The sequence below is a fragment of the Triticum aestivum genome, chromosome 4B (assembly GCF_018294505.1).
Source record: "Triticum aestivum cultivar Chinese Spring chromosome 4B, IWGSC CS RefSeq v2.1, whole genome shotgun sequence".
Classification (NCBI taxonomy): domain Eukaryota; kingdom Viridiplantae; phylum Streptophyta; class Magnoliopsida; order Poales; family Poaceae; genus Triticum; species Triticum aestivum.
In genome coordinates this window covers 668,975,800-668,999,200 of record NC_057804.1, presented here as the reverse complement: position 1 = coordinate 668,999,200, position 23,401 = coordinate 668,975,800, and the positions used below count along the sequence as shown (strand labels likewise).

Genomic DNA, 23,401 nt, shown 5'->3' with positions numbered 1-23,401 from the left:
CTCACACGAACATACCAACAAACCGAAGGAACCGCGCACCAAACCGCAAACACCATCGCCGATGAAGAGAGAGAAACAAAGCCACCATGGGAGGAAGGGCCATGCCACCACACCAAAAACATATTGTGGATGCACTATGCGGAACAAAAAATAAAATAAAAGCCCAAGTGCCATATTCACCTCAAATATGAGTATTAATCAAACCTCAAGAACATATTCTGCTGAATTCGCGAGGGCAAGGTGTGATGGATATGCACCAATGTATCCATTTTTTTAAACTCACCACCATATTAATGCTCAATAATGTGGTTTACATGCATAATGCCAGGTGTCACGGATAACCGGACATGGCGTCCGCTAGCAAGAGTGGTAGCGGTTTTTGCCTGTTCATGAGCTTCGAAGTTCGTCTCTCTTTCCTTCATGCATTATTTCTAGAACCTACGAAGTGTCGCTTCCTTGACTAAACTTCATGGATAATCATGGCAGATGGCCCCGGATAAGCTTCTTTCAGATGATAAACTAGAGAGATGTAGTTTGTAACCATTCTCACCTTGTGGAGATAAGGATTGACCTTCCAAATAAAACTTCTAACCTTCGCTGACACATTGGCCACCAAGGGTAGAATGGGCTTTTAGCCCAGTGCTTAGGCCCAAAGCAACACAAAATACCCGTTAAGAGCTTGCAATAGACCGTGTGTAAAGTAACACGTCAAAGCGCGCACACATGGCCCAGTCCAGGGCTCATCCTTAAATATCATCCCGTTAAGGGTAGAATGTTTGTACCATTTCTAAACGTGTTAACATCTTTTAAATGCCAGGAAAAAAATATTTGAATGGTACAAACATTTTTAACATAGTATGCGAACAATTTTGGCATTTTTCCGAACAGTTAACAGAAAAATGTCATTAGCACATTTTCAAGAGTATGGACATGCATGTAGATGCACACATACTCCCTCTGTTTCTTTTTGGTTTGCATAAAAGATTGATGACAGTCAAACTTTGTAAAGTTTGACTAGTTTTGTAGGAAAAGATATCAACATTCACACTATGAAATCAATATTACTAGATGCATAATTAAATTAATTTTCATAACATATAACTTTAGTATTGCAGAGGTTAATGTTTTTTCTATAAAGTTAGTCAAACTTTACAAAGTTTAACTTTGACCAAATCTTATATGTCAGACTAAAAAAAAACAGACGGAGTACTATGCATGCATGCAGACTTAGTTAAATGAATTAACTAGAAAAGTGTTCGGATCTGTAACTATCTTCCGATTAGTAGAAAGTTAGCACAGTCTATTAAATACATAAAAACTAGCATTAACACTTACAGAGTATGAAAGGAAACATATAGAAGCATATAGGTTTTTTAGAATAAAAGTATATATAGGTTACATAGAGTACAGGCAGACTAAGCATGAAAAAAAAGTGCAAATACGCGAACAAATAAATAAATGTCCTAGTAAAAGAACAACCACGGTAGCTGATCGAGCTGACACAGCGACATCTTACACAAGTTCTTGGACCATTACAACCAAGTAATAGTAATACTGATATCTTTTGTGGAAATGCAAAATATATATTTTGTTCCTACAGACGGCACGAGATCGACCTTCAGTTTGTGCTACTTCCCACATTGTCCTTCTGCTCTATCTCCAGTACCCCACCAGCTTGCTCTATCTCCGACGCTACATCAGCAAGCTCAATCTCCAGTGCTCCATCTACTTGCTTTTGCTCTGTTTCTGGTGCCACAACAGTTTCAAGATTCTGTCCATGGACAACGATGTCAGCTATAAATATATATTTTTTTGAACGGTGTCAGCTATAAATATGGAGTACGACGGAGGAACAATTAATACCCAAAAAAAGAGGAGAAGGAGCAGGAGGAGGAGGAGATATTAAGAGGCAACAGTCAGTTATGTATATGTATATGTATATGTATGCTCAAGCAATGGTGATGTAGCTTTTTTTTTTGGACATCTTATTAAAAGTCTCGAAAAAAGCACAAGGTCTTAGATTCATTACAGCTTGCAAGCTTAGCAAAGATGTAGTTACCTGTTGTATTGCAAATTGTTGGGACTGTGGGGGCATCGGTACGTCAAGTTGGTGGATCTCTGATGACGAATAAATTTGCTCAATCTCTGGTGATGACAGATACACCTCCAATGCCAAATCAGTTTCAGGTGAGGTATTCTGTTCATGCATGGGTCAAAATGTTAATATTACGTAGAACACCCATCCATATTTGTGCCGTAATTAGTACACTGTAAGACATGGGAAAATCCGGCAATGGTCGGGTAACTTAACCATACCCAACCTAAACCCACGTGACAAATTTAAGAAAACCAAGCCAAACCAATCCACAAAAATGTGTATTGACACCTAACCTAAACTAAATCACAAGAAATCTGAACCCAAACCAAACTAAACTGGTAAACGAACCGTGGTTTTAGCTTGTGATTTTTAACCCACGCGTGTTGTATATCTATACAAATATATATCACCTAATAACCCGCCGGCTTAATCATGTGCTAGCTGGGAAGCAGCATGTCAAACAGCACTCCTGCGCACGTACGCTCGCTTGGAGAAACAGTGCTCCTGCGTCGGAGCCTGGACGCATGGAACCGATCTAACAAATCTGTTATCAGACATAGCTAGGAACTGTTAGGGACCAAACTAAATAGGCCCACACCCAACCACATCGAACTCATTCCTCCTTAAACCAACCAAACCGAACTGTTAAAAGTTTATCCCCATGAAAAACCGAACCAAGCAAACCCAAAGCAAGGACCAAACCATTTAACCTGGTTAATTCAAAACCATTTTCATCCCGCAAAAAAAAAAAAAATAATTCAAAACCATTTCCAGGTTTAGACATGGAAAACTAAGAAGCAACTATATATGCATGCTGGAGTAGTGCTAGAAACATTTACCGTTCCCGATGCAATTTGTTGGATTTGTGGGTCAGTTGGTATATCAATTCGGTGCATATCCGTCTCCGGTGACTGATTAGCTTGCCATGTCTCCGATGACGACCAATACACCTCCGATCCCACATCAGTATCAGGGGAGGCATTCTGCACGTATCCACCAGATGTGTATAAGAGACATGACGAAAAACAAGAAACGAATTATATATGATGGAGTTAGTTACCGGCAGCGACGGAAATTGTCCAGGCTGTGTGTGCAGTGGTAGTGGTAGGTTGAGTCCGTTCATGTTGACCACATGCTGCTGGATATCTGATGAGGACCAATCAGTTTGTTCTCTCTCGGATGTTGACCACCCAGCTTGCCCTCCCTCCCATCGTGACATCCATGACTGATACACCATGTCTCGCGGTGCCCAAGCCCTAACAAATAAGCGTGGGTATTCTTGCGAAGGCTGCAGAAGCGACCACGTCTGATGATCATATTCATACGCATGCTGGTAGAATTCAAACGCGTAGAGAGGCCCTTGTGGCCGCCGGATCCAGCTGCTCTGATCCACTGACACCAGCGACCCTGGTGTGGGCACATGAGGATCATCAGATGCCAACAGCTTGAACTCCCTTCCCACATCCCCTAGACCGTGATGCATCATGATTGACGCAACCACGGTGAGAGGCTCCACTCCGTCGCTGAGCTTGCGCGCATGTAGTTCCATGGGGCACTTACCAGCAGCGTATATGAGCACCCTCACCAATACCTCCTTTAACTCACTCAACGAATGCATGGAAGGAAATTCTTCAAAGGGACATGATGAGAACCTCTCATTGTAGAGCCTTTGATTTGCATATGCCTCCAGAATCTCTCTCTTGGTCATGTTGTCACTGTGGTTGTGCCTGATCCATTCGGCGAAGCAGGGTTCAAGGTCTTGGGCAGCCGTGCTGACTGGTAGCATGGAAGGGTGAACCACCATAAGGTACATGAGGTAGTCTGATATCTTTCTGCACTCTGCCACAAGCAGGGCCGAATGACTTGCATCACCTCCCAGCTGCAAGTGTCTGCTTATGTGCATGTCTGTGAATATATGCAGGCGAAAAAGGGCATGCTCGAAGGGAAGACTTAGCAAGTAGTTCAATTTCCGGCCAAGCTCTAGGCGCTGGTATCTCTGCCCAGAATCTGTGTCGTCAAAAAATCCCACAATATACTCCATGATCTCCTTGTCTTCGACGTGCTTGATGTGCCATAAGTTTCTCCATTGCTTCTCTAGACCCAATGCGGCGATGACCTTGGAAAATCTTGGCACAGATTTCTCGTACAAGGAGTAGTCTGTAAGGTTAAATTGCCCCATGGACGGACATGCCAAACCTTTTCGGGAAGCAGCGCGGCCCAGCCAACAGAGAAAGCTGCCCTCTTTCGAGCATGCCCTTGTCCATGGCGACACTATCACCATGGAGGCTGAATAAAATTCCATGAAGATACTCCCGACAAACAATGCATAGGTGATGGTAACGTTGGCTTTGTTGTGGCCTTGTAGTTCCTGATTCATCGAGAAGAGCACAAAGGCGACTAGCATGGCGATCAAGGCGCCGCACCGGAGCACCCGGCCCGTCCAGCTTTGCAGCACCATAGCCTTTGTGTACAGGATATCATAAATCATACGAAGCTCCATCGTTACGACCTTGAGCTTCCCTTCTCTTTGGCCCATGTCTGCAAAATTATCCACCAGATGCCCCTTGACCCCATCTCCCAGCTGGAACATTGTCCGTCCCGCAAGCAGCCCTCTGCCTTGAAGTACCGATTTAAGAGCATAAGCTGCCACGACATCACCAGCAACACTTTCATCTTGTGATTCCTCTTCCTCCACCTTGCGACTTCCGAGGCTATCTCGGCTCCCTCTCTGTAGAGCCCATGTCCTCTCGCCATATTTGATTATTCCAGCAACAAATATGGGCACCGCAACGGCTAGCAGGTGTGAGTTGAGTATGTCCAACGACTTCCAGAAGACATACATGGCCAGAGAGACCTGGATCAGGAGGTTCAACAAGTGCCTCAGCCATAGGTTGTTGTCCTCAATGGAAAACGCAGTGATGGTGTCCTGGCCGCCCAGATGAAGAAGGAGAAAGGGTGCCCAGAGGAAAGGCAGCATGCGATCGTGCGCAGAAGAGTCGTGGCTTCTCAGTTTGTATTTTTCCTCGTATTGGGAGAAGAGGCCAATGGTGAAGACGGCAATAGCGTCCGCCCCCACGTAAACCAGCCACACTATGAACCTCATGAACCCACTGATTTTGCGCCACCTGATTCTGCGCCACCGGTGGTTACCAGTGAATAGCAGGATGAGCTGTAGCATTAAGCTGATGATTACCATTAACTGGATTCCCTGCTCATGCCACATCTGCGAGAAGCTTGCCCTTGTCGAGTCCATATTATTCTGTGTTCCTGTCCCTTGGCCACCTGCGCGTAATTAAGTTCCAAAAATAATTTAATTAGCACCATACACGAAATGTTATTACGCGCAGCAGAACCACATATGTAATACATGCATGTTCGAAATTATTTAATTAGCATCATATATGATAGATAATGTGATATTTTTTTTTGCAGGGATATATGATAATGTCATTACAACAGAACAGCATATATACAGTGCATGCATCATGAAAATGACCGTAGCATTTTCTAGACAACACTGTAATGTTATTACTTAATTAGTAGATCAGTTACCACATGTAAAAGAAGTTAATTATCCATAGTTATGTGCTCTTGTAGTCGACTAATAGCATCTAAAAAGCTTTTCCCACCTATGCTATGTACTACCTTCGTTCCAAAATATAAGGTGTATTGATTTTCATGCAAGTCAACCACTTGAATGTTTGACCAAGATTATAGAATAAAATAACAACATTTGCAATACCTAATAGGTAAAATATAAGACTACTTTCCATGACGAACCAAATGATATAAATTTCGTATTGTGGATATCGATAATTTTTTTCTAAAACTCGGTCAAACATGCACTCGTTTATATAAAGGAATGGAGGGATGTCTTTAAAATCCTAAGTCGACTTGCAAAGGAATCACTGACACGGTGTCGCATTTTTGGTGGGGTGACGAGGATTCAGAAGAAGACACACTGGATGGCTTGTTTGAAAATATGTCCCAAAAAATATCAAGGATGGGTGAGTTTTGCAATATCCATTGCTTCAATTTGGCGATACTGGCTAAAAAAGTGTGGCATCTTCTTGAGAACCAAGAATCTTTATGTACTCCAATTTTGAAAGCCAAGTATTTCCCAGATGATGATTTGCTGAATACAAAACTAAAAAAAGGCTCATCTTTTACTTTGCAAAGTATAATGGTGGGAGTAAATTCTTTGAATCACCGTTATATATGGAGAGTTGGTAATGGGTAGAATGTTGATATTAATATATGGAGAGTTGGTAATGGGTAGAATATTGGTATTTGTGACCATGCGTGGATCCCAAATTGTGCTAATAGAAGAATTGTCACTCCTAAAGGGGGACATCTCATGTCTTAGGTTTTTGATCTTATTTATCTCGTTACCAAATTGGAATGATGACTTGATCAGACGAGCGCTGTGGCCAATTGATGCACAATGAGTTCTTGTGATTTCTCTTTTGTTTCATGATATGTCTAACTTTATTGTGTGGAGTTTCACAAATGGGATATTCACTGTTCGTTCATTCTATTTAGTGGAATGGGCTCATCAACATGAGAGGAAACTCAGAGGAACTAATGCAATGGGACAATTTATTACTATCCCATTTGGTGTAAGACTTGGAAATTATCTTGTCTGACATGGTAAAAATCTTTATTTGTGGCATGTTGCATGGCACTCTTCCTTGACGTGTTACGCTTGTCAATAGACATTGAAAATTTCACCTCAAAGCCCCTCTTATGCCAATGGACCTGAGGATATTAAGCACGTTTTGTTCCAATGCCAACAAAGCTAAGGGATTTGGAGAGTTTTGGGGTTAGATGTACTGATTAAATGAGCTTTTGAAATTGATCATGCTATGGAGGCTGACCTTGAATTTTTATTTCATATGCTGGATTAGGATCTGTCTATTTTGGGTATTGATAATGCTCGTGAGTTTATAGCCATTACCACTTGGTACTTGTGGCAGGAAAGGTGTAAGCTGGTCCATGAGGAGAATGATCAAGATGTTAATCAGACTACCATGGGTACCATGGGGATTCATACCCTGGTGGCAAACTATATTATTGCTCTTTCCCTTGATGCTACCATGCACAAAGGGGTTGTACTCGACAACCTTTGGGCTTTGTTAAACTTAATATTGATGTATCTTTTGATCAAGACTTGCTTAGGGGCTCGACTAGTGCAGTTTTAGGAGATGCTAGCAGGAAATGCATTGCCGGAGGTAACTGGAAAGTTGATTAGTGTGCTGACGTCCTGATTGCCAAAACTTTAGGACTAAGGTTTGGCCTATCAATTGTTCAAAGGTCTGGCCACAAATTTATCTTTTTGTACAGGTCGCATTTAAATGTATTTCATCCTGAAATTTACACACATACACATCACATCCTTGCTTACTTGTACAATTTTTTTCAGATTTTTTTGAAACAAAAAACTTTGTATTTTGATATTTTCAAAAATTCGGCCTCCATGGAGGCCGCGATCCAAACGCCATACACGACACAATCGGCTTATATATAGCACACTGGAGTCATATCATTAGAAATCAAGTGGTTGCTAGAGTAAACTTGTGCTGAAAGACCCATATTTGGCTAACTCTCTCAATTTGTCATACGACGGCAAAAAAACTCACACATTAAGCGAAGCAAAAACTTTGCCTATGTTGTCTCAATATAGTCGGCCCTAAGCCCGGCTAAAGACGGAGGGTTGTGATAGGCTTGGCAAGCCAATGTGAAAACTCAGCCACTCTTATGGAGATGAAACCCAAAAGATTTTCTTTGGCGCATAACCCTCTCAGCGATGCGCCACATCGGAACCCGAGTATGTTGTCAAATGGGCAAGGGCCGGGCTGTCACACCCCCCTCCCAGTGGCGCGCCGTATCTTGATCTGGATACGGTGGGAAATGAGCGAGGATCGGGTCGTTACATCCTCAGTGGCGCGCTACATTGGCACCCGGATGTTGTGGAAAATGAGCAAGGGTTTTCACTTTTGACTCGGCTAGTGCGAAGGGTAAGGAATCTAGCCGAGCCTAGGAGGATCCGCTTAGGTAGCTGGAACGTAGGGTCTCTGACACGGAAGCTTGGGGAGCTACTTGATGCAGCGGTGATGAGAGGTGTTGATATCCTTTGTGTCCAAGAAACCAAATGGAGGGGACATAAGGCGAAGGAGGTGGAGGATACTGGTTTCAAGTTGAGGTACACGGGGACAACTGCAAATAGAATGGCATAGGCATCTTGATCAACAAGAGCCTCAAGTATGGAGGGGTAAACGTCAAGAGACATGGGACCGAATTATCTTGGTCAAGCTGGTAATTGGGGACCTAGTTCTCAGTGTTACCAGCGCGTATGCCCCACAAGTAGGCCTCAATGAGAACACCAAGAGGGATTTCTGGAAAGGGCTAGAGGACATGGTTAGGAGCGTACCAATTGAAGAGAAACTCTTCATAGGAGGAGACCTCAATGGTCACGTGGGTGCATCTAACAGAGGTTTTGAAGGGGTGCATGGGGGCTTTGTTGGCTATGGCATCAGGAATCAAGAAGGAAATAATGTGTTAAGCTTTTCTCTAGTCTATGACATGATTGTAGCTAACACCCTCTTTAAAAAGAGAGAACCACATCCAGTGACTTTTAGTAGTGGTCAACACTCTAGGTAGATTGATTTCATCCTCTTGAGAAGAGAAGATAGGCGTGCATGCCTAGATTGTAAGGTGATACCTGGAGAGAGTGTTGTCCCTTTAGCATAAGTTGGTGGTTGGTGACTTCCGCTTTCCAATTCCTGTACAACGGGATAAGCATGCCAGAGTCACTAGAACGAAGTGGTGGAAGCTCAAGGAGGAGATAGCTCAGGCGTTCAAGGAGAGGGTCATTAAGGAGGGCCCTTGGCAGGAAGGAGGGGATGTAGACAGTCTATGGATGAAGGGTGGTGACTTGCATTCGTAAGGTGGCCTCACAGGAGTTTGGATTGTCCAGGGGAAGGATAAGCCAAGCTAAGGATACCTGGTGGTGGAATGATGATGTCTAGAAGGCGATTAAGGAGAAGAAAGATTGTTTCAGACACCTATACTTGATAGGAGTGCAAACAACATAGAAGTACAAGATGGCGAAGAAGGACGCAAAGCGAGCGGTCAGTGAAGAAAGAGATCGGGCGTATGAGAACTCTACTAGAGTTTAGGCGGGAAGGAAGGAGAAAGGTACATCTATAAGATGGCCAAGATCTGGGAGAGGAGGACGAGAGATGTTGGCCAAGTCAAATGCATTAAGGACGGAGCTGGCCAACTCCTTGTGAAGGACGAGGCCATTAAACATAGATGGAAGGAGCACTTCGACAAGTTGTTCAATGGGAGAATGACAGGTCTACCATTGAACTAGACGACTCCTTTGATGATACCAACAGGCATTTTGTGCGGCGAATCCAGGAGTCTAAGGTCAAGGAGGCTTCAAAAAGGATGAAAGGAGGCAAGGCAATGGGCCCTGATTGTATCCCCATTGAGGTGTGGAAAGGCCTCGGGGACATAGCAATAGTATGACTAACCAAACTTTTCAACCTCATTTTTTGGGCAAACAAGATGCCGGAAGAATGGAGACGAAGTATGTTAGTACCAATCTTCAAGAACAAGGGGAATGTTCAGAGTTGTACTAATTATCATGGAATTAAGCTGATGGGCCATACAATGAAGCTATGTGAGAGAGTCATTGAGAACCGCTTAAGAAGACTGACAAGCATGACAAAAATTCAGTTCAGTTTCATGCCTGGGAGGTCGACCATGGAAGCCAATTTCTTGGTACGACAATTTATGCAGAGATACATGGAGCAACAGAAGGACCTGCATATGGTGTTCATTGACTTGGAGAAGGCTTATGATAAGATACCGCAGAATGTCATGCGGTGGGCCTTGGAGAAAAACAAAGTCCCAACAAAGTACATTACCCATCATCAAGGACATGTACGATGATTTGTGACAAGTGTTCGAACAAGTGATGTCGATGTTGATGACTTCCCAATTAAGATAGGACTACATCACAGGTCAGCTTTGAGCCGTTATCTTTTTTGCTTTGGTGATGGATGAGACCACAAGGGATATACAAGGATATATTGCATGGTGTATGCTCTTTGTGGATGATGTGGTTCTAGTTGACTATAGTTGGACGGGGGTCAATAGGAAGCTAGAGTTATGGAGACAAACCTTGGAACCAAAAGGTTTTAGGCTTAGTAGAACTAAAACCGAGTACATGAGGTGCGGTTTCAGTACTATTAGGCGCGAGGAGGAGGAGGTTAGCCTTGATGGGCAGGTGGTGCCTCAGAAGGACACCTATCGATATTTTGGGTCAATGCTGCAGAAATGGGGGTATTGATGAAGACGTGAGCTATCGAATCAATGCCGGATGGATGAAGTGGCACCAAACTTCTGGCATTCTCTATGACAAGAGGGTGCCACAAAAGGTAAAAGGCAAGTTATATAGGACGGCGGTTCGACCCGCAAAGTTATATGACGCGAGTGTTCACCGACTAAAATGAGACATGTTCAATAGTTAGGTGTGGCGGAGATGCGCATGTTGAGATGTATGTGTGGCCACACGAGGAAGGATCGAGTCCGGAATGATGATATACGAAATAGAGTTGGGGTAGCACAAAATGAAGAGAAGCTTGTCCAACATTGTCTGAGATGGTTTGGGCATATTCAACGCATGCCTCCAGAAACTCCAGTGCATAGCCGACGGCTAAAGCGTCCGGATAATGTCAAGAAAGGTCTGGGTAGACCGAATTTGACATGGAAGGAGTCTGTAAAGAGAGAACTGAAGGATTGGAGTATCATCAAGGAACTAGCCATGGACATGGGTGAGTGGAAGCTTGCTATTTATGTGTTAGAATCATGAGTTGGTCGCGAGATCTTATGGGTTTTACATCTAGCCTACCCTAACTTGTATGGTACTAAAGGTTTTGTTTTTGTTGTTACTTTATTTTGTCGAATAGCAATGATTTATATAGATGAGCTGAAGTATCAGCTATCTGAGATAACGCCATACAATTTATTTTTGGAGCCGTGGGAAACTTATCATGGACAAGTGTAATTTTAAAACCATCTTACATAATATACAGTGTTATTAACACATTTTGAAAAAGCATGCACACATTTGAATCGAGCAAGTTAAAATATGATGCAAGGTGCCACTGAGACATGTAGCTATGCTATTATTATATATTTGTTGTTTCTGAGAGAGCATGACTAACTGATGCTAGCTCTAAACCAAATAAACAAAAAACATCTGGATGAACACGTGATGATCATAAACTCTTTTTTCTAAGTAAACCGTAAGACCATGATGGAAAGCCTGTACCTCCAATCCAACGGATATGTAAACTGGAGCTAGAAACATGTGTGCGCATCTATACTGCAACATGTGTTTACCTGACACTGATTGGTTGCTATAGATACACCAACAATGACACCGCATGCAATAAACTTTCTCTATCCAGAAATCCAAATGGATTTTTGTTTGCTTAAAGGAAAATGACTTCTAAGTACCCCTAGTTTGACATAGAACATCTTTTTTAGTTCATAATATAGACCGTATGTCCATCTGTACTAAACTTTCGGGAGTAGCATCACCAAATGCCCGAGGGGGGTCGGGAATTAAAATCGTGAGAACCACTAAAATTTAGTTGACTCATCCAAGACCACAGCTCCAACATGAGCTCTTTTCAACTAAAAAACCATGAAATCCTTTAAACGCCTAAACATTCATTAATGAAGGATAATTTTGGCTATATAAACATAGAGCGTAGCAACATATAAATTACTTATTCTGTAATAAAACCTACAAGGAAATAGTCTTGGTATGTTTGACGTTCTTGTGTACATGAGACTTCCGTATATAATAAGCATACTATTTTCAAATCAAAGTAATAAATATGGGTATAAACATATACTATTTTTCAGCCCATAGCTACCCGGGTCACCCCACGCCTTCATCCATACCATCCGTCGCAACTCATCAAGCAGCGCCTCGTCAACCCTAGCCGCTCACAAGTCTTCACGGACCACCGGATTGCTTGCATATCTGGCCGATGTTGCATAGTGCATACGCTGGCCACCACACAACATTATTGGGCTCGTGCGCACGGTGTGGTATTAAGTGTAGCCGAACTGGACGGATTAATCTAAAGGCCAACAATCAGATCGGTCTTGTTTTTTTCTCTTCAGTTTTGCTAAAGCATATCTAGATGTGCTCTAAGTATTGCATATCTAAGTCCTATGTCATTTATTTTATGTAAAGATTTGTGCAAGCATTTGTTGTTGTTTTTTTCTCTCTAATTTGATTGAGTCATTTAGATGTGCGATAACTAGGACACATTTAGAAGTGCCCTAGGCTACTCTTTTTTTATTGAAAGGGATGGGCTCCCTGAGTTCATTAATGAAACCAAATCTATTTCTACAGCCAAATCAGTTTGACCTTGTAGCAAGCCTTTTTTGTATCCACTACAAAAGTTTGTTCACCTCTCATGCAGGTCCTTTAAACGATGATATTCTCCAACATGTCCCAGTGTCCGTTACACCGGCAATGAATGATGGCCTTGTCAGGACGTTTTCTGCTAAGGAGGTGAAGCAGGCCCTTGACTCTGTTGGAGACCTCAAAGCGCCCGATCAGTCTCTGCAACGTCATCTACAAGCTCATTTCCAAGGTCCTCGCAAACCGGCTGAAGGTGTTGTTGCCCGATATCATTTCTCCTTCACAGAGTGCCTTCGTGCCGGGACGTATGATTACTGATAACGTGCTCTTGGCATACGAGCTTACTCACTACATGCAGAACCGAAAAGGATGCCGGGATGGTCTTGTAGCTGTCAACCCAGTTTATAAGTATAGACCCAGTTTATACTGCAGCCTGAATATGAGCTTTGCTCAACCCAGTTTGGGGTAAGAAGTTTCGTGGAGTTTAGAACATTAGTATTTCTATATCAGTAATTCTCTCCTATGTTTCTCTGGTATTCGACCCCAACATAATAACCAATGCTTATTTGATGTCATGTTTTGGTCCCCAAAAGGAACTTCCTGGTGATAGTATTGTCTATTTTACTCACTGGATCGCCTTAAGCATTGAAAGGGGATGCAAAGAAGATGGTGCCGATGCAACTCTGGCATGGTCCCATGTTGAGGCTGCAGATATGGCTTTTAAGGAACCTATGTTCTCAGAAATACTGACTTTCCACGACCATGTTATTTTCACCAAGGTAATAGAACTTTGAAATTATTTTGCACAATATGTGACGAAAAGCTCGAAGCTCGCGAGCATAATGAGTGCTCGATAGTTTGGCTCGTTTTGGCTCGTGCTCGTTAGTTAATGAACCAAGCCGAACAGAGTTTCTTGCTCGTTAAGTTTAACGAGCTTAACGAGCGAGCAAATGAGTTTCACGAGCTAACTCATTTAGCTCGCTAATTTTCAAAAGTTTGAAATGACACCCCTACTTCAAATCAGCCCACTAACAAAAGAGTTGCCAGTTAGCCCAGCCCAGGGGCCTAGCACCCGAGCCCACTTCGGCACTTCTCATAGACCTAGGAGCTAGCCGCCAGGAGACCCTAGTCAACCAGGAACCAGCCAGGAACCAAACGTCCTTGTTTTATTTATGTCATTGTGAATTCTCGATGGGCTCTGTTAGCTGTATTATGTTAGTGCTCTAGCATTATGGCTTAGTGCTAGAATATAGAAGGTCTAGAGACTTCATTCTTAATTATCCACCATCTCTTGATGTGTAACTGAAGTTGTACGAGCTGTATATAAACAGCTGAATTCTATTGAGAAGAATCACGGCAAACAACATCTTCTGTCTTGGTATCAGAGCTCGACCCTTTTCCTCACCATGTCCACCGCCCCTGCTTCCAGTGATGGCACCTCCGGCGCGATGGCCTCGTCCGGCTCCGCCTCCATTGCTGCCATCGCCAACTTGATCACCATCCGCCTCACGAGGGAGAATTTTCTTCTGTGGAAAACTCAGGCCGTCCCCGTCCTTCGCGCGCAGGGCTCCTTCGGCTATGTCGATGGCTCTATCCCTGCTCCACCGGAGACCATCACCGAGGGCACCGGCGATGCTGCCCGTGTCGTGGCCAATCCGGCGTTCCTTCGCTGGTATCAACAGGACCAGGTGGTCCTCATCGCCCTGCTATCCTCCATGACTGAGGACATCATCGGGCAATTGACCCAGCTCCACACCTCTCGCGCCGTCTGGGATGCGCTGCACTGTTGGAAATATGCCCTAGAGGCAATAATAAAAGTATTATTATATTTCGTTGTTCATGATAATTTTCTTTTGTTCATGCTATAACTGTATTATCCGGAAATCGTAATACACGTGTGAACACATAGACCACAATATGTCCCTAGTGAGCCTCTAGTTGACTAGCTCGTTGTGATCAACAGATAGTCATGGTTTCCTGGCTATGGACATTGGATGTCGTTGATAACGGGATCACATCATTAGGAGAATGATGTGATGGACAAGACCCAATCCTAAGCATGGCACAAAGATCGTGTAGTTCGTTTGCTAGAGCTTTGCCAATGTCAAGTATCTCTTCCTTAGACCATGACTCCCGGATACCGTAAGAGTGCTTTGGGTGTACCAAACGTCACAACGTAACTGGGTGATTATAAAGGTGCACTACAGGTATCTCCGAAAGTGTCTGTTGGGTTGACACGGATCGAGACTGGGATTTGTCACTCCGTATGACGGAGAGGTATCTCTGGGCCCACTCGGTAATGCATCATCATAATGAGCTCAAGGTGACCAAGGTGTTGGCCACGGGATCATGCATTACGGTACGAGTAAAGTGACTTGCCGGTAACGAGACTGAACAAGGTATTAGGATACCGACGATCGAGTCTCGGGCAAGCAACGTACCGATTGACAAAGGGAATTGCATACAGGGTTTGATCGAATCCTCGACATCGTGGTTCAACCGATGAAATCATCGAGGAGCATGTGGGAGCCAACATGGGTATCCAGATCCCGCTGTTGGTTATTGCCCGAGAGTCGTCTCGGTCATGTCTGCGTGTCTCCCGAACCCGTAGGGTCTACACACTTAAGGTTCGGTGACGCTAGGGTTATTAGGAAGACTAGTATGTGACTACCGAATGTTGTTCGGAGTCCCGGATGAGATCCCGGACGTCACGAGGAGTTCCGGAAGGGTCCGGAGGTAAAGATTTATATATGGGAAGTTGTCAAACGGACACCGGAAAGTTTCGGGGGCGTACCGGTATTGTACCGGGGCCACCGGAAGGGTTCCGGAGGTCCACCGGGAGGGGCCACCCCTCCCGGGGGGCCACTTGGGCTGCGTGGGGAGTTGGCCAGCCCCTGGTGGGCTGGGCGCACCCCCTCCCATGGGCCCTTGCGCCTAGGGTTGAGGGGGGAACCCTAGAGGGGGCGCCCCCCCTTGCTTGGGGGGCAAGTCCCCCCTCCCCTTGGCCGCCGCCCCCCCTCTAGATGCATCTAGAGGGGCCGGCCCCTTCTCCCTTCCCCCTATAAATAGAGGGGCGAGGGGAGGGCTGCAAAACACCATTGAAGGCGCAGCCCCTCCCCTCCCCAACACCTCTCCTCCTCCGCGTGTGCTTGGCGAAGCCCTGTCGGAGAACTGTCACTCCACCATCATCACGCCGTCGTGCTGCTGCTGGAGCCATCTTCCTCAACCTCTCCTTCCCCTTGCTGGATCAAGAAGGAGGAGACGTCGCCCGTACCGTACGTGTGTTGAACGCGGAGGTGCTGTCCGTTCAGCAATTGGTCATCGGTGATCCGAATCACGGCGAGTACGACTCCACCATCACCGTGCAAGCTTCCGCTCGCGATCTACAAGTGGTATGTAGATGCAATCTCTCTCCCATGACTCGTTGCTTAGATGAACTCATAGATGGATCTTGGTGAAACCGTAGAATTTTTTTTAATTTTCTGCAACGTTCCCCAACAGTGGCATCATGAGCTAGGTCTATGCGTAGTTCTCTTTGCACGAGTAGAACACAATTTTGTTGTGGGCGTGGATCTTGTCAACTTACTTGCCTCTACTAGTCTTTTCTTGCTTCAACGGTATTATGGGATGAAGCGGCCCGGACCAACCTTACACGTACGCTTACGTGAGACCGGTTCCACCGATTGACATGCACTAGTTGCATAAGGTGGCTGGCGGGTGTCTGTCTCTCCCACTTTAGTTGGAGCGGATTCGATGAAAAGGGCCCTTATGAAGGGTAAATAGAAGTTGACAAAATCACGTTGTGGTTATTCGTAGGTAAGAAAACGTTCTTGCTAGAACCCAATTGCAGCCACGTAAAAGATGCAACAACAATTAGAGGACGTCTAACTTGTTTTTGCAGCGATTGATCATGTGATGTGATATGGCCAGAAGTTGTGATGAATGATGAATTGTGATGTATGAGATCATGTTCTTGTAATAGGATTCACGACTTGCATGTCGATGAGTATGACAACCGGCAGGAGCCATAGGAGTTGTCTTTATTTTTTGTATGACCTGCGTGTCATTGAAGAACGCCATGTAACTTACTTTACTTTATTGCTAAACGCGTTAGCCATAGAAGTAGAAGTAGTCGTTGGCGTGACAACTTCATGAAGACACGATGGGATCATGATGGAGATCATGGTGTCAAGCCGGTGACAAGATGATCATGGAGCCCCGAAGATGGAGATCAATGGAGCTATATGATATTGGCCATATCATGTCACAACTATATAATTGCATGTGATGTTTATTATGTTTATGCATCTTGTTTACTTAGGACGACGGTAGTAAATAAGATGATCCCTTACAAAATTTCAAGAAGTGTTCTCCCCTAACTGTGCACCGTTGCTACAGTTCGTCGTTTCTAAGCACCACGTGATGATCGGGTGTGATGGATCCTTACGTTCACATACAACGGGTGTAAGACAGTTTTACACAGCAAAACACTTAGGGTTAACTTGACGAGCCTAGCATGTGCAGACATGGCCTCGGAACACGGAGACCGAAAGGTCGAACACGAGTCGTATGGAAGATACGATCAACATGAAGATGTTCACCGACGATGACTAGTCCGTCTCACGTGATGATCGGACACGGGCTAGTCGACTCGGATCGTGTAACACTTAGATGACTAGAGGGATGTCTAATCTGAGTGGGAGTTCATAATTTGATTAGAACTTAATTATCATGAACTTAGTCTAAAACCTTTGCAAATATGTCTTGTAGATCAAATGGCCAACGCTCATGTCAACATGAACTTCAACGCGTTCCTAGAGAAAACCAAGCTGAAAGATGATGGCAGCAACTATACGGACTGGGTCCGGAACCTGAGGATCATCCTCATAGCTGCCAGGAAACAATATGTCCTAGATGGACCGCTAGGTGACGCTCCCGTCCCAGAGAACCAAGACATTATGAATGCTTGGCAAACTCGTGCTGATGATTACTCCCTCGTTCAGTGCGGCATGCTTTACAGCTTAGAACCGGGGCTCCAAAAGCGTTTTGAGCATCACGGAGCATATGAGATGTTCGAGGAGCTGAAACTGGTTTTCCAAGCTCACGCCCGGGTCGAGAGATATGACATCTCCGACAAGTTCTACAGTTGTAAGATGGAGGAAAACAGTTCTGTCAGTGAACACATCCTAAAGATGTCTGGGTTGCACAACCGTATGACCCAGCTGAACATTAACCTCCCAGCTGAGGCGGTCATTGACAGAATCCTCCAGTCGCTCCCACCAAGCTACAAGAGCTTTGTGATGAACTACAACATGCAGGGGATGGAAAAGACCATTCCTGAATTGTTCTCGATGCTGAAGTCAGCAGAGGCTGAAATCAAGAAAGAACATCAAGTGTTGATGGTCAATAAGACCACTGAGTTCAAGAAGGGCAAGGGCAAGAAGAACTTCAAGAAGGACGGCAAGGATGTTGCCGCGCCCGGTAAGCCAGTTGCCGGGAAGAAGTCAAAGAATGGACCCAAGCCTGAGACTGAGTGCTTTTATTGCAAGGGGAAGGGTCACTGGAAGCGGAACTGCCCCAAATACTTAGCGGATAAGAAGGCCGGCAACACCAAAGGTATATTTGATATACATGTAATTGATGTGTACCTTACCAGTACTCGTAGTAACTCCTGGGTATTTGATACCGGTGCCGTTGCTCATATTTGTAACTCACAGCAGGAGCTGCGGAATAAACGGAGACTGGCGAAGGACGAGGTGACGATGCGCGTCGGGAATGGTTCCAGAGTCGATGTGATCGCCGTCGGCACGCTGCCTCTACATTTACCCACGGGATTAGTTTTGAACCTTAATAATTGTTATTTAGTGCCAAGTTTGAGCATGAACATTGTATCTGGATCTCGTTTAATACGAGATGGCTACTCATTTAAGTCTGAGAATAATGGTTGTTCGATTTATATGAGAGATATGTTTTATGGTCATGCTCCGATGGTCAATGGTTTATTCTTAATGAATCTCGAGCGTAATATTACACATGTTCATAGTGTGGATGCCAAAAGATGTAAAGTTGATAACGATAGTCCCACATACTTGTGGCACTGCCGCCTTGGTCACATTGGTGTCAAGCGCATGAAGAAGCTCCATGCTGATGGACTTTTAGAGTCTCTTGATTATGAATCGTTTGACACATGCGAACCATGCCTCATGGGCAAAATGACCAAGACTCCGTTCTCCGGAACAATGGAGCGAGCAACCAACTTGTTGGAAATCATACATACCGATGTGTGCGGTCCAATGAGCGTTGAGGCTCGCGGAGGATATCGTTATGTTCTCACTCTCACTGATGACTTGAGTAGATATGGGTATGTCTACTTAATGAAACACAAGTCTGAGACCTTTGAAAAGTTCAAGGAATTTCAGAATGAAGTAGAGAATCAACGTGACCGAAAAATAAAGTTCCTACGATCAGATCGTGGAGGAGAATATTTAAGTCACGAATTTGGCACACACTTAAGGAAATGTGGAATCGTTTCACAACTCACGCCGCCTGGAACACCTCAGCGAAACGGTGTGTCCGAACGTCGTAGTCGCACTCTATTGGATATGGTGCGGTCTATGATGTCTCTTACCGATTTACCGCTATCATTTTGGGGATACGCTCTAGAGACAGCTACATTCACTTTAAATAGGGCACCGTCTAAATCCGTTGAGACGACACCGTATGAATTATGGTTTGGGAAGAAACCTAAGCTGTCGTTTCTAAAAGTTTGGGGATGCGATGCTTATGTCAAGAAACTTCAACCTGAAAAGCTCGAACCCAAGTCGGAAAAATGCGTCTTCATAGGATACCCTAAGGAAACTGTCGGGTATACCTTCTACTTAAGATCCGAGGGCAAGATCTTTGTTGCCAAGAACAGATGCTTTCTGGAAAAAGAGTTTCTCTCGAAAGAAGTAAGTGGGAGGAAAGTAGAACTCGATGAAGTGCTACCTCTCGAACGGGATAGTGGTGCAGCTCAGGGAAATGTTCCTGTGATGCCTACACCAACTGAAGAGGAAACCAATGATGATGATCAAGGTACTTCGGATCAAGTTGCTACTGAACTTCGTAGGTCCACAAGGACACGTTCCGCACCAGAGTGGTACGGCAACCCCGTCCTGGAAATCATGTTGTTAGACAACGGTGAACCTTCGAACTATGAAGAAGCGATGGCGGGCCCAGATTCCAACAAATGGCTTGAAGCCATGAAATCCGAGATAGAATCCATGTATGGAAACAAAGTATGGACTTTGACAGACTTGCCCGATGATCGGCGAGCAATAGAAAACAAATGGATCTTTAAGAAGAAGACGGACGCGGATGGGAATGTTACCATCTATAAAGCTCGACTTGTCGCTAAGGGTTATCGACAAGTTCAAGGGATTGACTACGATGAGACATTCTCTCCCATAGCAAAGCTAAAGTCCGTCCGAATCATGTTAGCAATTGTCGCATACTATGATTATGAGATATGGCAAATGGACGTCAAAACGGCATTCCTTAACGGGCATCTTAAGGAAGAGCTGTATATGATGCAGCCGGAAGGTTTTGTCGATCCTAAGAACGCTAACAAAGTATGCAAGCTCCAGCGATCCATTTATGGGCTGGTGCAAGCATCTCGGAGTTGGAATATTCGCTTTGATGAGATGATCAAAGCGTTTGGGTTTATGCAGACTTATGGAGAAGCCTGCGTTTACAAGAAAGTGAGTGGGAGCTCTGTAGCATTTCTCATATTATATGTAGATGACATACTCTTGATGGGAAATAATATAGAATTTCTGGACAGCATTAAGGCCTACTTGAACAAATGTTTTTCAATGAAGGACCTTGGAGAAGCTGCTTATATATTAGGCATCAAGATCTATAGAGATAGATCAAGACGCCTCATAGGTCTTTCACAAAGTACATACCTTGATAAGATTTTGAAAAGGTTCAAAATGGATCAGTCCAAGAAAGGGTTCTTGCCTATGTTACAAGGTGTGAGATTGAGCTCGGCTCAGTCACCGACCACGGCAAAAGATAAAGAAGAGATGAGTGTCATCCCCTATGCTTCAGCCATAGGATCTATTATGTATGCCATACTGTGTACCAGACCTGATGTAAACCTTGCCGTAAGTTTGGTAGCAAGATACCAAAGTAATCCCGGCAAGGAACACTGGACAGCGGTCAAGAATATCCTGAAGTACCTGAAAAGGACAAGGGACATGTTTCTCGTTTATGGAGGAGACGAAGAGCTCGTCGTAAAGGGTTACGTCGACGCTAGCTTTGACTCAGATCCGGATGACTCTAAGTCACAAACTGGATACGTGTATATGTTGAATGGTGGAGCAGTAAGCTGGTGCAGCTGCAAGCAGAGCATCGTGGCGGGATCTACGTGTGAAGCGGAGTACATGGCAGCCTCGGAGGCAGCACATGAAGCAATTTGGGTGAAGGAGTTCATCACCGACCTAGGAGTCATACCCAATGCGTCGGGGCCAATCAAACTCTTCTGTGACAACACTGGAGCTATTGCCCTTGCAAAGGAGCCCAGGTTTCACAAGAAGACCAGGCACATCAAGCGTCGTTTCAACTCCATCCGTGAAAATGTTCAAGATGGAGACATAGAAATTTGCAAAGTACATACAGATCTGAATGTCGCAGATCCGTTGACTAAACCTCTCTCGCGAGCAAAACATGATCAACACCAGAACTCTATGGGTGTTCGATTCATCACAATGTAACTAGATTGGTGACTCTAATGCAAGTGGGAGACTGTTGGAAATATGCCCTAGAGGCAATAATAAAAGTATTATTATATTTCGTTGTTCATGATAATTGTCTTTTGTTCATGCTATAACTGTATTATCCGGAAATCGTAATACACCTGTGAACACATAGACCACAATATGTCCCTAGTGGGCCTCTAGTTGACTAGCTCGTTGTGATCAATAGATAGTCATGGTTTCCTGGCTATGGACATTGGATGTCGTTGATAACAGGATCACATCATTAGGAGAATGATGTGATGGACAAGACCCAATCCTAAGCATGGCACAAAGATCGTGTAGTTCGTTTGCTAGAGCTTTGCCAATGTCAACTATCTCTTCCTTAGACCATGAGATCGTGTAACTCCCGGATACCGTAAGAGTGCTTTGGGTGTACCAAACATCACAACGTAACTGGGTGATTATAAAGGTGCACTACAGGTATCTCCGAAAGTGTCTGTTGGGTTGACACAGATCGAGACTGGGATTTGTCACTCCGTATGACGGAGAGGTATCTCTGGGCCCACTCGATAATGCATCATCATAATGAGCTCAAGGTGACCAAGGTGTTGGCCACGGGATCATGCATTACGGTACGAGTAAAGTGACTTGCCGGTAACGAGACTGAACAAGGTATTAGGATACCGACGATCGAGTCTCGGGCAAGTAACGTACCGATTGACAAAGGGAATTGTATACAGGGTTTGATCGAATCCTCGACATCGTGGTTCAACTGATGAAATCATCGAGGAGCATGTGGGAGCCAACATGGGTATCCAGATCCCGCTGTTCGTTATTGCCCGAGAGTCGTCTCGGTCATGTCTGCGTGTCTCCCGAACCCGTAGGGTCTACACACTTAAGGTTCGGTGACGCTAGGGTTATTAGGAAGACTAGTATGTGACTACCGAATGTTGTTAGGAGTCCCGGATGAGATCCCGGACGTCACGAGGAGTTCCGGAAGGGTCCGGAGGTAAAGATTTATATATGGGAAGTTGTCAAACGGACACCGGAAAGTTTCGAGGGCGTACCGGTATTGTACCGGGGCCACCGGAAGGGTTCCGGAGGTCCACCGGGAGGGGCCACCCCTCCCGGGGGGCCACTTGGGCTGCGTGGGGAGTTGTGTTGGAAATATGCCCTAGTGGCAATTATAAAAGTATTATTATATTTCATTGTTCATGATAATTGTCTTTTGTTCGTGCTATAACTGTATTATCCGGAAATCGTAATACACGTGTGAACACATAGACCACAATATGTCCCTAGTGAGCCTCTAGTTGGCTAGCTCGTTGTGATCAACTGATAGTCGTGGTTTCCTGGCTATGGACATTGGATGTCGTTGATAATGGGATCACATCATTAGGAGAATGATGTGATGGACAAGACCCAATCCTAAGCATAGCACAAAGATCGTGTAGTTCGTTTGCTAGAGCTTTGCCAATGTCAAGTATCTCTTCCTTAGACCATGAGATCGTGTAACTCCCGGATACCGTAAGAGTGCTTTGGGTGTACCAAACGTCACAACGTAACTGGGTGATTATAAAGGTGCACAACAGGTATCTCCGAAAGTGTCTGTTGGATTGACACGAATCGAGACTGGGATTTGTCACTCCGTATGACGGAGAGGTATCTCTGGGCCCACTCGGTAATGCATCATCATAATGAGCTCAACGTGACCAAGGTGTTGGCCACGGGATCATGCATTACGGTACGAGTAAAGTGACTTGCCGGTAACGAGACTGAACAAGGTATTGGGATACCGACGATCGAGTCTCGGGCAAGTAACATACCGATTGACAAAGGAAATTGCATACAGGGTTTGATCGAATCCTCGACATCGTGGTTCAACCGATGAAATCATCGAGGAGCATGTGGGAGCCAACATGGGTATCCAGATCCCGCTGTTGGTTATTGACCGGAGAGTGGTCTCGGTCATGTCTGCGTGTCTCCCGAACCCGTAGGGTCTACACACTTAAGGTTCGGTGACGCTAGGGTTGTTAGGAAGACTAGTATGTGACTACCGAATGTTGTTCGGAGTCCCGGATGAGATCCCGGACGTCACGAGGAGTT

General features: G+C 44.7%; 1 protein-coding gene across 1 annotated transcript in view; it reads right to left on the bottom strand.

The window, feature by feature from the left end:
* Positions 1 to 1,361: 1,361 nt before the first annotated feature.
* The window catches only part of LOC123094050 (uncharacterized), a 47,697-nt gene continuing 25,657 nt past the window's right edge, over positions 1,362 to 23,401 (bottom strand). Inside the window, exons 2-5 of the mRNA XM_044516136.1 lie at positions 3,159 to 5,380; positions 2,938 to 3,081; positions 2,060 to 2,197; positions 1,362 to 1,771 (exon numbers count right to left, since the gene is read on the bottom strand). Of these exons, the coding sequence (XP_044372071.1) occupies positions 1,619 to 1,771; positions 2,060 to 2,197; positions 2,938 to 3,081; positions 3,159 to 5,351 (2,628 nt within the window). The 5' untranslated portion in view covers positions 5,352 to 5,380 and the 3' untranslated portion in view covers positions 1,362 to 1,618. The remainder of the gene's footprint in view (positions 1,772 to 2,059; positions 2,198 to 2,937; positions 3,082 to 3,158; positions 5,381 to 23,401) is intronic.